Below are 12693 nucleotides of genomic sequence, written 5' to 3'. Positions count from 1 at the left end.
TGGGTTCTCATCTCAACTGGCCAACCCTACTCCCTCCCTCATTATCTGGATACAGCTACACATTACTGAGGAGCAATTAATTCCCATCATTTTGGACCTCTGTTTTAAGGTGGGAAGAACTGGTGATACGTATCAGTCTCTACTGGTAACAAACTGAGCTTGGATAATGACCAGAGACTAGATGCACAACTTGCAGAGGGCTACTATTAAGCAAGGGAAATCCCACCTTGTGCCTTTTAGCTCACTCAGGGTTTATAGGCAAGTCAGCAGCCAGATTCAAAGGTATAGTCTTTGATGGGTGAAGGTAAAGGTGCTGGCAATCCTCTTTCCACCTCACCGTCTTGCTGGTTGCTCTTACACTTAGATGATCGCTACATAGTGGCCTGGCAAAGAAAGTCAGCAGTCTGTGGCAATCTTGTTTAAAAAGTACATATATTTAATAATGATAACAAATACATTTTTTTCCCCCTGGAATTTCCACTACTGTATTTCAGTAAGTCCCTTCTATGGTCACTGCAGTTTGACTGTACATAGCTACTGTCTAAGCTGGATACATGGTTATGTTTTAGCAGTGTTGTACTCATATATTCTTTATAAATATAATAAAAGATTTAACATTTCTGTTTTCATTCTGATTCTTACACGTATTTACTGGGTTTTCAGAAAAAATACATGTCTCTTTCCTGCCTACCCCAACCTTTTATTGGGTTCCAAATAAACCTGAGTTTGTAATTCAAGTCAGTACCTGCCATCTGTTCAGGTATGCAAGTCCAACGCACGCAAAAGGCGGGACTTCGGTGGTCCCCGCTTGCTAGCTTTGCAGCACAAATATGTTCTTAGCATGAAGAAAAAGAAAATGCTTTGATGGTTTTAAATGAAAGGAAGAGCTGAAATGGACCCCTGGGATGCACAGGTGCTCTGCACAAAAAGAAGACGACACTTTTCAATCTGAAAAGGAGTAAAATGATTTCAGGGTTGTCTTTCTTATCATATTGGGATTTTCATCTATATCATTTTACAGGTAGCTTAACTATCCCAGAGGCAGGTGTCCTCACTACACTGAAGAGTACAAGACGCATATGGACTCCCCCGTACCGAACTGGCTGGCAGCTTCAGTGCTGAGGTGAAAGTCCCATCTGCAGGGATGAGAAGGGCGCTCTGGGCATTCACGCTCTGCTGGTTTTGCCAGCAAGCATTCAAAATACTGAACAGTCCAGTCGTCTGTTCTGTCAGTATTTGGATTAGCATCCGATTTTTTTTTTCTTGCAAATTTTGGTGCGAGGCCTGTGCTATGCTGAGAATCGGGAACATGCGCTCAGCTATGGGCTCTGCTGGGGACCTTCTCCCCTAACTCTGTGGCCCTCCTCCCCCCGTCCCTGTGTATCTCTGTCATGAAACTGGAAGGAAAGCTTCTCAAACAGGGGCAACTCTCAGCATTTGCACAGGCACCAAACCAATGGGGCCACAAAATTGTTTGCAACAAAATCGATGAAAATAGGGCTTGGATTCCTATTGATGGTCTCAAGGCAAAATCCCCATCTTCCAACAACAACCCCAAGAAGACACTGCCTCTGCTGCCTGGGTTTGAAATGACATTAACTGGGCGGGCAGCAGGAGGGCACATTTCGGCCGGGGCTGCCTGCTTGGGAACCAGACTGGAACAACATTTGTTGAGACACCCCATACACACAAACACGTACACAAGCGCAGCACAAATGAAAGAAAAGAGTAGTCTTTGGCTAAACCTTCTAATTTATAGGAAATGGTTTGAAGGCAAAAACAGAACCAAAAATATGTTGCCAACCTCTCAGATGTATCATTTACTTAGAAAAACAAGACCAGTATGCAGAACATGGTGCCTCTTAAGAAAGTTAATCTTCACTGCTCATAACAATACCGAATTTTTGGTAACCACTGCATTACCAATCTTGCAGTATAACACAGCATTGGTACAGCTTCCTGTGTCCTTTATTAGTCTTTTTAATTCACTGCAGCCTCTCAGAAAAGCCTTCAGGCATGTCCAGTGCTGCCTTGCTGTAATGGGTTAACGTAGTCCTGCACATAGGCGCGCCATGGAACTAGTACGGCTGCAAAAATCGGAGGTGACTGGATTGTTTAAACACAGCATGTTGCAATCTGGATTACTGTTTGAGGCATCTGCTTGTAGACCCATCATATGAAAGGAACAGGCCTCTAGCGCAGTTAATTTCCATGTGATGAACCTTGCTTTTAAATAATGATGTTTCTTCTGCGTGACATCATTTTCTTTAGGAAAAAAATAATTCCATTATTAGCTGCTTTACGTAATTAACGGTAATACCTGCTTTGACTTCCAATACTCCTATATTTCTGAATGTTTAGATCACTTGTGCCTTTATTCAAGCTTCTACCAACTTCATCTTCTTGGCAGTGTTTGTTAGCAAGTTGACTCTGGACACAGTAACTTGAGTTTTTCCATTTGTCTAGCCACGTGAACAATGCCTGTAGCAGTACCACATACTGTGTGGCACAGGCAGATGGAACCCAGGCAGTCTTACTGCACATCCTGGATGGGACCAGCATTCCTGGCACCACGCAGATGACCTTGGTGAACCAAACCATCGGTGCTTGCTACTCTTCCAATCAACCTTACTGCAATACTAGATACGTATTCACATAGCTCTTTCAGCACTATTTTAGTGTACAGTCAGATGCCAAATGCTAATATTTCTTAATAGCACAAGCAGAGCCCTTTTCCTTCACCTTTAATATATAGGACAACGCATTCCTTACAAGCAGACCTATGATTTTCTGCGTTGGACCACTGTAGTGTATTACGTAGTGACAGTAACATGCCTGTGGCTTCCCCTTCTTGTTAAAAGTGAAAAAGGTTAGGTCCCAGAGAACAGCGGTGCAAATCCTGGGATGTCAGACTAACACTGGCCACTGACAGCATCTGCTGCATTGAAGGAAATCTGCGTGGGGCTCATCTGCTGCAGCTGAGGCATCCTCGCTTCCAGCGGCTTGTCGCTTGCTGACTGCATTGTCTGGTTCCTCTTCCGCAGCATCTGTCCAATCCCCATCATGGGGAACCTGCCTCTGCTTTTAACACAGTTAGGGCTGCCCAAGGGGTTGTTGGAAACCAGCTGAGTAGGGGACACTGCTTCTTCCTTTGCCGGATATGTTTTTTCTTCATACGTGAAAGAGACTTGGGTGGGGTGGATGGGGGATGTACTCCCTGGCTGAAAAAGTGGGGACAGTGTCCTTTCACTTGAGCTTTTGTAAGGGAAATTCATTGGTGAGCCTAAAATCCTGTACTGGTGAGAGGGGGAAACCTGGTCTATTTGGTCCTCTCTGTCAACCGACTCGAAGGAATGCACAATATTCAAGATGAGAGGAGAGTCCTTTGACCGGCCCCCAGTCCGGGCTGGCTCCTGCTGCGGAGACTCCTGCCTCTTGAGGAGCCGAGGGGTTCTGGGGGGTGGCTGCTGGACTTCGAGGTACTCCAAGGAGCTGGAAGTGACGCAGCCCGTCTTGGTTGCCAGGGGTTCGTGGAAAGGGCTTACCCCACCGCTGGAGTCTGCAAAGGAACCAGAAGAGCAGACTGCATTTAGTAACACTTCCTTCTCTGCCTTAAGGCAGGCAGTGTCCGACATCACCTTTAAGAAATTTTAGAAGAGCATGACAAATGCACTAGCTAAAACAAATGGTCTCAGGGATATACTCAGAAACTAATTCCCCGACTCTCATTTGATACTTACATTGCTGTTTCATGGGTAATTTATCTACCCCTTTCCTCAAAGGCAGGAAGAGTGCTTAAACTGAGTAAGACAAGGACATGAAATGGAAAACCACAGCTGTCCTCAGCTGTTTGTATTAATTATATCCTCTAAGGCCATGTCTGAGAAATCTCACGTTTCTCCTTTCTTAGCACAACTTTGCATGATTTTAACTGGGTCTGTGTAGTGTATTCACTGACATACCTAGAGACACAGGGGATGACAGTGAGTTAATCCCTAATGTCTTTCCTTGCATTTTGGAACAAAATCTGTTCTTGGTTTCACACATGTAAATATGGAGTAGCTGCACCGGCCAGATTCAGGCTGTTACAGTTGGAACAGATTTGCTACGTTGACCTCAGTGAGAATCTTCCCCCAGCAAGGCCTGAATATAAATGGAACAATCTTTGCAGGATTTGGCCCAATAAAACAAAACAGCTCATGGAGAAGATCTGCTCAGTTTCTACAGGATGCTGGCACTTGCTTATGCCAAGCTAGTCGCAAGAAAACACGTTTTGCTGCCTTTATGGAAAGCTGTCCAAAGAGCCTGCTTTGCTAGGCTCCCCCTAATTGAAAGATTAGCGGACTGGCAGTTAATCACTGTCCATGAGTTCCCTCAGTCTCAAACCATCTAAAAGGGAAATAAAATAATTTAGGTTTGCCAGCCCTCAGGTCACAGCCACAAATCTCACATGTATTTCTTCTGAAAGGGATGGTCTTGGCATGGCTTGAGACCTGAATGGATGTATGGGATGAAATAATTTGCATTGAGAGTTGTCTGGGAAAAGCAGACCAAGTTTAATCTGACTAGTTTCTTTCTAAAACTGGTCAAAATTATTTGATCACTTCATTTAAGAAGTATCAAAACACTGTTTCCATTAGCATTAAAACGCTTTAACTGAGATCTGAATAATTTTCAGGTCTCAGTTCAAAAAAGCAGGGAGAAACCTAAAGAGGGAAAAAAGCAAACTAGGTTTATTTCCCCCTGTGCCTCCGTCCCAAAAGCAACAACAAATCTGAACAAAAATGAGCATTTTAAAATGTTTTTTTACATTTATCACAGAAAGTATGTCCCATTTCTGACCACCTCTCTGGACTACTGCTACCCTGCAGCAGAGGTGCCTGTGCTGCCAGATGAACACCATTTTGACATTTTCTTCAGGTAGAAAGCATCAAATGATAAATTATCAAGTCATGAGAAAGAGCATGAGGCCACCATAAGCCACTACTCTAAATAACCCTCCCTAACACCACAGTAAAAGTTTTACATCTCCATATTTCCCCTCGCTGCTCTGTAGTTACCTCCCCTCATTTAGTTCCCTCATTAAACAGCTAGCTACATCACCTTCCTGCTCTTCAATGTCTCCCACCCACATGTGTGCTGCTGACATCTCATTTTCCCCTCTTATTCCCCTTTTCGTCCACTCCCTTCTTCTGCCTCCTTTTGCAAGCAGCTCTCACCCATCCCTCCCCCTCCCAGGCTGTCTCCTACCCAGCGTGATTAATGCTGTGCTCTCCTCTGGCTGCCTCGTCTTTTCCTTTCCCCATTAATGCTTCTCCCCCTCCTTTTGCTGCCTGAAATTTGCTGGGGTTGGCAGTACCACCTGCATTTCCTCTTGGCTGCCTATTTATTTCCCCTTCCTCCACCATCAGCTGCTGCACACTGCATCTCCCTGGGGTGCCACCGTTACTGGCACTCTCCTCAGGGTCAGGGATTTCTTCCTGTGCTGCCCCTTAGTCCCCTCTTAGCAAAACGCATTCACCAATAGGAAGAATGGTCTCTACCGGCTTTGGTTTGTCAGTGGTCTGGGGTGGGTGTTGAGGCTTTCAATGTGCCAGTGTGAAGTGCAGATGATTTTGTATAAGTACATATAAACAGGGAACAAAAGGTTTTTGTAAAACACCACGGGAATTCTTTCAGATAAAAACAGAAGTAAAAGTGAGGATTCACGGCTGTTGAACAACGTCACGGTTTCCTCAGGACGCTTTGCTCAATGTCTGTGTACGTTATCCAGTCCTCTTTCACATACCACCTCCAGAGCAGACAGCAAATGCAAGCCCATGACTGTTTATTAACAAACACACAACACACAAGATGCTCTCGCTAATACTGTGTGTGCCCACACAAGCACATGCGCCCAGGAACGCACCACTGGCATTTCTCCCACTGACCTTTCTCTGGACCTCCAGCCTTGGTGACCTTCCGGTCCTTCAGCAGAGCCTTGGTGTTCTGTATCTGTGAGATAAGACAGGAAGAAGGCTGTCTATATGAAACTGGACTTTTCTCAGTTTTCTTTGGGAGCTGACGGTGAAGAATCTCCCCTTTCTTTTCTTGTTCTTTGAGTTTTTTGTCCTTCAAGTTGTAAAACAAACAAGAACAATTTCGTTTACTTAAGGGAAGTTTAAATGTCCCCCAGACTTATAAGCACGCCACTTACCGAAGCTGAATTAAAAACTATACATTTACAAGGAACTTATCCTGGCTACTCAAAATAACTAAATCTTCCTTGTCTCATTTTCCTGTGATCTGTTTGACATGATTTCATGGCTCCCATCTGCTCTGACACTCATGCAGCTTGAAAGTTGCTTTTGGAAAATTAAAGCAAAAGGAAAGCTTTCTCTTCAGATGCCATTTGTCCTAGGACACCTGGAGCAAGCAGATGCAGGTTCGTGCTCCTTCATACCTGAAATTTGCCTCCCCATCTAAACACTGAAAAAAGGTCTTTGATTTCTCTTCATTGCACTTCCTCTGACATTTGAAAAGGTGAGCTGCAAAGCTTTAAAGAAGTTTAAGCTCTTTGAGTCATTTATCTGCTGACCAAACAATCCGGAGGAATACAGCCCTTGCTCTGCAACCATGGGCTCCGATGCTACATGCACGTTAGGCTGCAGTGCTGGGGCTGCACCTGTGGAGGAGTGTGAGCCGAGTATTAAACCCGACCACCCAGACCTAGTAGTGTTTTATAGCATCTCTGCAACTGTACAAGACACGCAGAGGGAGGAAAATTACTGACCCAACCCTTCACTGAGCCCTAACTGCTTTTTGTGATGGGAAAGACAGCTGAAGGTGGGACTGCAAATGCATATATCCTGAAAGATAGGTTTGACCTCCAGTGATGACAGAGGGAAAACAGAACCCGGGATTGGGACTCGGATGATGAATCCAATTTTCAAAATACTGTTTTACAGTGAAAATTAATTGTATCTTTTCTCAACATGAATCACTAGATTCTGCAAGCTGCATAACACTCTTTACCTGTCCTGATTTCAGGGAGAGCCAAAACTCTTCATTTCACTTCTAAAAATCAGGAATCGAATTTGTGGCCCATATTTTGCTATCCCTCAAAGACTTCAAGAATCTCTCACCTTTCTGGAAAAAAGCTGTGCAGTCTGGTTTTAGATGTCAATCTCAAAGAAGTGTGACTTTTGTTTTGGTTGCTTTGGGGTTGTTTCTTTAGAGGGGTATCTATGTGAAATTCTTTGTGTAGTTGTAATTCTTATTTAAGCAACATGTTTTGCTGTGTCTTACTGAAAAGTCACTGTAACTACAAGTCTTTTTTTAAAAATGCAGGGAAGCTCCTTCACCCAGTTATGTGTTGAGGCCTGTATTTTGTCTGATACTCATGCACTGCCAAAGGGCTGGCTCTCTTGATTTTCTTTTGAAAGTCCATTGACGTGAAGTCTATCAAAACCCCCCAATGCAAAGTAACATGCATACATGTGAGAGAGGGAAAGAAAGATGCAGGGGACAACTCAGGTTCTCCTGGGCCACTAAACAGCTCTGGAAACATATTTACACACCTAAGAGGAAAACAACCGGACAGCACCCGTTCTGATGATTCCCAGCTCAGAGTCCGGCCCCCAGCACAGACGGTGTCTGGGTACCCCTGGGCTCATTAACCTTTGAATTTTCAGAAGTTACGGAGTCGGAAGGAAAAGCTTCAGTGAATCATGAACTAGGGTTTTCAGTTTTGTGACACAAATGGTTAGGTGACTTGGGAGAGCGAGAACCAGAGACCTTCTGTGAGCTCCTCACTGTCTTCACCTCAGCCTCCCTTCTCACATGCGTTTTTTGTCCCCAGCCTTCTCTCCATCTGCCCCTTATCTCCTCCAATTTATTTCCCTTTAGCTAGCTAAAGCTGGCTAACCCTTCCACAGAAACAAACCATTGCATTATGGAGCCGTCATCATTTTGCTTATGTGACACCTCTGCGTCCACCTGACCTGATAACTCTCTCCTTGCCTTTAGAGGCTGTAAACACCTCCAGCACTAAGCATTTATTCCTCCCTGCCCACGTTGTGCTTGGAACAACGTAACATCTGATTGGTCCCAGGCACTCTCTTGGCACGCACAGCCACTACTGATGATGACAAAGTAATGACAACAATAATAACAACAATAGCAACAATAGCAACAACGCTGTGTGAATAACACCCAGCGACAATAGAGTCAGTGGGAGCTGTACAGTTAATTTTGAGCCCACCATACTATTTTCCTCTCAAGGCTCTGAAACTCTGCTGCCAAGTTCAGCAGAGACTGGGCTCTACCAAGTAGCTTTTTTTAAAGGTACTTGTGAGGATGAGACCAAGTGGTAACTATATTAAGCCTACAGGAGCCAATCAAGATTGTTAGCGGCTTTCTGCTATTTTGGATAGGTGAGGAAAGAATTTGCATGTCATTTGCTGCAGCATCTGTTGGAATGCAGGACATTCCAATGCTGCAATGTTTTTAGCCTAATGGTGCGAGGGCCAAGCCACAGCTCCTCACTGCTCTTCTCTGAGACACCTGCCAAGTGCCTCTGACTTTGCCTTCACACTGCTGTAATGTTCTATAAGCAGCAACAACATGGTCATATCATACAATTAAAGCACCCCAAAAAATAAAATGCACCTATCCAGCATTAGCAATTAATTACTTTACCCTGGATTAATGTTGCAAATAGTCTTATAAGTATTTTTAAAATTTCCTAAGACTGTTTGTCTTAGATGACGGTTGTTGAAGGGGAAGTGACCAAAATTCTAAACCCCCAAGGTGCCACATGCTATTATATTTTGAAAGGAAAGGAAGCTTTCCTTCAGGGGAGTTACAAAAGTTCGCTCTTCACTGTACCGTGCACAGCCATGTAATGGCATGCTGTTGCACAATGCAGGAGTTGTACCGGTATGTTATACTTGAATAGGTTTGGCATTACATCATCCTTTGCTATTTCCTGACCTGACCTCGACCTGAAAACCTACTCTTAGTCCCAGCAACGGATTTGAAAGGAAGATAAAGGGTATTTGCCTTGGCCACATCTAAAATAGTCATAGGACAATGACACAAGCCCTTAAAAATTGCAAATTCCCCGAGTCTGAGCCCACTGGCTACCCTGCAGGAGGCAGGTATCCCCAGTGCTGGTCCCCTGTATTGGCTGGAGCGATGGCCACTCATCGCCTCTCCAGCAAAGAGAGATGGAGACAGAGAGCCAGACTGCTGCCTCCCTCCCTCCTCCCTGTGCTGCCCATCTGCCCTGAGCACTAAAATGCAGTGAGCCTGCCAAACAGCCTGGTTACTAAGCACCGACAGCAGCTCCCAGCACCCTCAGCCCTGGCGCACTGATCCCACCACCCCAGGTTAGGAAACCTAATGGAGAAGAGGGGCTGGGCATGACCACTGCCTGCGTGCCCTGCTGCCTGCCCCAGCAACAGGCGGTGCTGCTGGCATGCAGCCCCCTGCCGCAGGCAAAGTCCTTATTTCACATTGCTGGAGTGAGGTGGAAGAAATTCAGTCGGCTGCTGAAGCTGAAGCTCACCAGCTCTCTCCCTGCTATTCCCATGGCAACACACAGCTATGTTCCCTGTGCAGTGTCTGCCTAGGGACCAGTGCCTCCCAGTTCCCCTCTGGAAATGGGGGGTGATAAGGGGACTCTACCTACAGCTCAAGAACCTGCCTGAGCTTACAAAATCCCTACCCCTGAGTCCCAGTGGTACCCACTGACCTCAGTGGCATGAGCTAGAAACTACCAGGGCTGTGTTCCCATCCACAAAAAGGCATTTTAGGAGTCATGTCTGCCATAGTTACAAATGGCAGTGGCATCCCAGGGTCTGAATTCACCCACCTGTGCTGCTGTAGCTGTCCTGGTACAGTAAGGGTAACACAATCCCCTTGTGTAAATACAGCTAAAGCGATATAAAACATGCTTTATACTCAGCTATGTCCATGCAGAAAGAGAATATACTGTATTATTATCACGGTGTCTGCACTGTGATTGCATCAAGGTAACTATTTCAAGACAGAAATGACACCCCCTCATCCTCTAAATAGCTACACTGGGACTAACTCCGAGTGCAGGAGGGAGCCTTTATCCCTAAATATGCCTACAAACCGAACTGGGGCCTTGCAGTGGCACTACCGTCAGTTTTCAATTATCCTTACAGAAGTCAAACACCAGTTCCCTTCTAGGGGCGCAGGGATTTCAGGACCACCACCAAACCTGACCACACATTTCTCTCTCAGCTATGTGTGGGTGCACAGGCAGGCCTCGCTGCGGACTCCCCTGCACAGGGTAGGTACACAGAAGCTGTAAGCTAATGCCTGGATGGCAGGCAGAGCCACCCGTGGCTCTCTGTCACTGCACAGAGACATGACACCAGCAGCTGGAGGAAGCTGCCCCAGAGAGCATCAGGACACACCGTGCAACATCTGCAGCGTTCACCTCCAGGTATCTGCCTGTGTTACCCGGGAAAGGTTTCCCTGTGACAGCTTCAAGTAAGCTGTCAAAGAGCGTTTTGAAATACTATATTCACTGAGTCTACCCACTGCTGATACATTTTAAGTGAGGTGGGTTTTGATTTATGCAAGAAAAGAGTGATAAGTACTTTGCCCTGGTATTTCCATCTGGCTTGCAGTTCAACTTGTCTTGCATGCAGTCTTTAAAATAAACAAAACCAGCCATGATACAAGCCTGTCCCTCCAATTATATCATCAATCTGGCACTGAAGAGTAGCTTTTGAAATAGGTAGACTCTTCAGGAATACTGCTTTTTGTTTTGGTAGGCAAGACTGGCACAGCTCATATTACTCTTGTAATTTTAGTACTTGGCAAAGAATCAGGCAGGGAAGAAAAACCCAGCCATAAGAAGACTGCTATTATCTGATATGTATTTTTTAAATACAACGTACCTTCTCTGCACACAAGGAAGGCTAGAGACCGAGAGAGCAAAAGGTTACCTGGTTAAATCTTTTCTCTGGCCAAGGGAAGTCCCTCATGATGCAGTGGGGCTAGTTCTGCATCACTTCTGTTAAGAAGCAAAAAATACTAACTTGGGCAGGGTTTTGTGCATCAGGGTTGGCCCAGGACACCAGGAATGCCAGGTGACCAGGGAGCGTCACCCTGGCTGTCACTCAGCTGTCTGCCCTACACCACCAAGGTCTTGAGACTCAAAGCAACACAGTTATGGTCTTCTTACAACACCAGCCACTTGCACGCCAGAACGGAACTATGGAGCCCCCTGAAGAAGTTTGCATTATTTTGCTAAACAGACCATTTAAAACTTTTATTTTCTTCATAAAAGCTGAAAGTCACCTTTACACTTCCACCCTAGGGGATTGCTATTTGTTTCTTCAAAAAGAAATTGAGGGAATTATTTGTCCCGCATAGGCAAAACCACAATTCTTTTCTTTCTCCATAGGTCCAGAAACCCATCACCTTAATCACAATCACCAGGGATCCTCAAATTCAGTCTGCTTTCAAAGTACCATAACAATCTTTAATGAGCTTTACCTCATAGGAGTCTTTATTTGCCTTGTACTTTTCTATCTGGTATAGTTGGTTCTTGTGGCAAATACTGTCCTGGCCTTCCGACTTCTATGGAGAGAGAAGCACAGAAAAGTAAAGTATGTAAGATATTCAGAGAAAACTAACATTCAATTACTGCTTAATGGACCGTATCCACATTTGGCATTCAGCGGAGGTGCATCAACTTACAGAGCTGGTGAATTTGGTCCATTACATTTTAAATATCATTGATGGCATCACCATTAAAACAAGCTTGCTAAAAGAAGTGAGAAAAAGAAAAAACTAAGAAGCTGTTGTCAGATTGGAAGGCCGTTGGGGGATAATTTCTCTAACAAGCAAACACATTAAGAAGAAAACTCCATACAACCCACCCTCCTGCCCATGCAGTCATGTAGGAGCTTACAGACCCTCAGCTAGTTAAGACTCCTCACCAGACCACAGGCAGCTGTGTGGAGAGGCCAAGGGAAGAGAGCATGCAGCTCGTCTTTGGGGACTGTGCCCATCCTAGCACTCCAGCAAGTACCACGCAAAACGTGACCTGAGAGCTCAGCTCCCAGGATGTACTAGGAAGAATGAGATGTGGCAGCAGACTCCTGCCCTAGAGAAAGCTGCTGTGCAAACCCATCAGCAGTGTTCCTGACCCCCAAGCCATACACAGGGGCCAGGAAGGCTAGCAGGAGATTAGGAGAATTCACAGTCATGTTATTTCTCATGTAAAATTTTCAGCTAAGCTTTTACTTAAAAACTAAATAAAATCTTAATAGCTCTTAAGCTTCCTCTTGATTTCCTGAATGAAATTACATTGTGTGATTGATATTTCAAGTGGCAGAATTGTCTCAACATACAGACACAATACGCCACAAGTCACAAGTAAGGCTCTGCATGGCAAGAGTTTGCTTTCTATAGGGTAACTGCCTAGCTGGAGGAGATCTCCTACGGAAACAGGGACTTGTGAGACATAAAGTCTCAGCAATTATCTTTGCAACTTGAGGAATTCTTATCTGAAATAATGTTATTAGTTTGCATGGAATACTTCCCCTTCATGGTTACTGCTACAAAAATAGAAAAACCCAGCTTGGGTAAAGCCTTGAGATCAAATGCCAGCAAGCAGAGAAACTTTTAGCACTGTTTTTACCCTCCTCACCCACTTGTCCAAAG

General features: G+C 45.0%; 1 protein-coding gene across 4 annotated transcripts in view; it reads right to left on the bottom strand.

Annotated features, from left to right (window-relative positions):
- Window positions 1-413: 413 nt before the first annotated feature.
- The window catches only part of HUNK (hormonally up-regulated Neu-associated kinase), a 58477-nt gene continuing 46197 nt past the window's right edge, over window positions 414-12693 (bottom strand). For 3 of the 4 annotated variants that reach the window (XM_064470639.1, XM_064470609.1, XM_064470620.1), the window contains exons 8-10: window positions 11521-11604; window positions 5931-6111; window positions 414-3559 (exon numbers count right to left, since the gene is read on the bottom strand). In XM_064470639.1, the coding sequence (XP_064326709.1) occupies window positions 2913-3559; window positions 5931-6111; window positions 11521-11604 (912 nt within the window). In that variant the 3' untranslated portion in view covers window positions 414-2912. The remainder of the gene's footprint in view (window positions 3560-5930; window positions 6112-11520; window positions 11605-12693) is intronic. The other variant, XM_064470630.1, reaches the window with a different exon arrangement.

This window comes from Phalacrocorax carbo, chromosome 1 (genome assembly GCF_963921805.1).
Source record: "Phalacrocorax carbo chromosome 1, bPhaCar2.1, whole genome shotgun sequence".
NCBI classification, from domain to species: Eukaryota; Metazoa; Chordata; class Aves; order Suliformes; family Phalacrocoracidae; genus Phalacrocorax; species Phalacrocorax carbo.
This window is presented reverse-complemented; position numbering and strand designations above follow the sequence as displayed.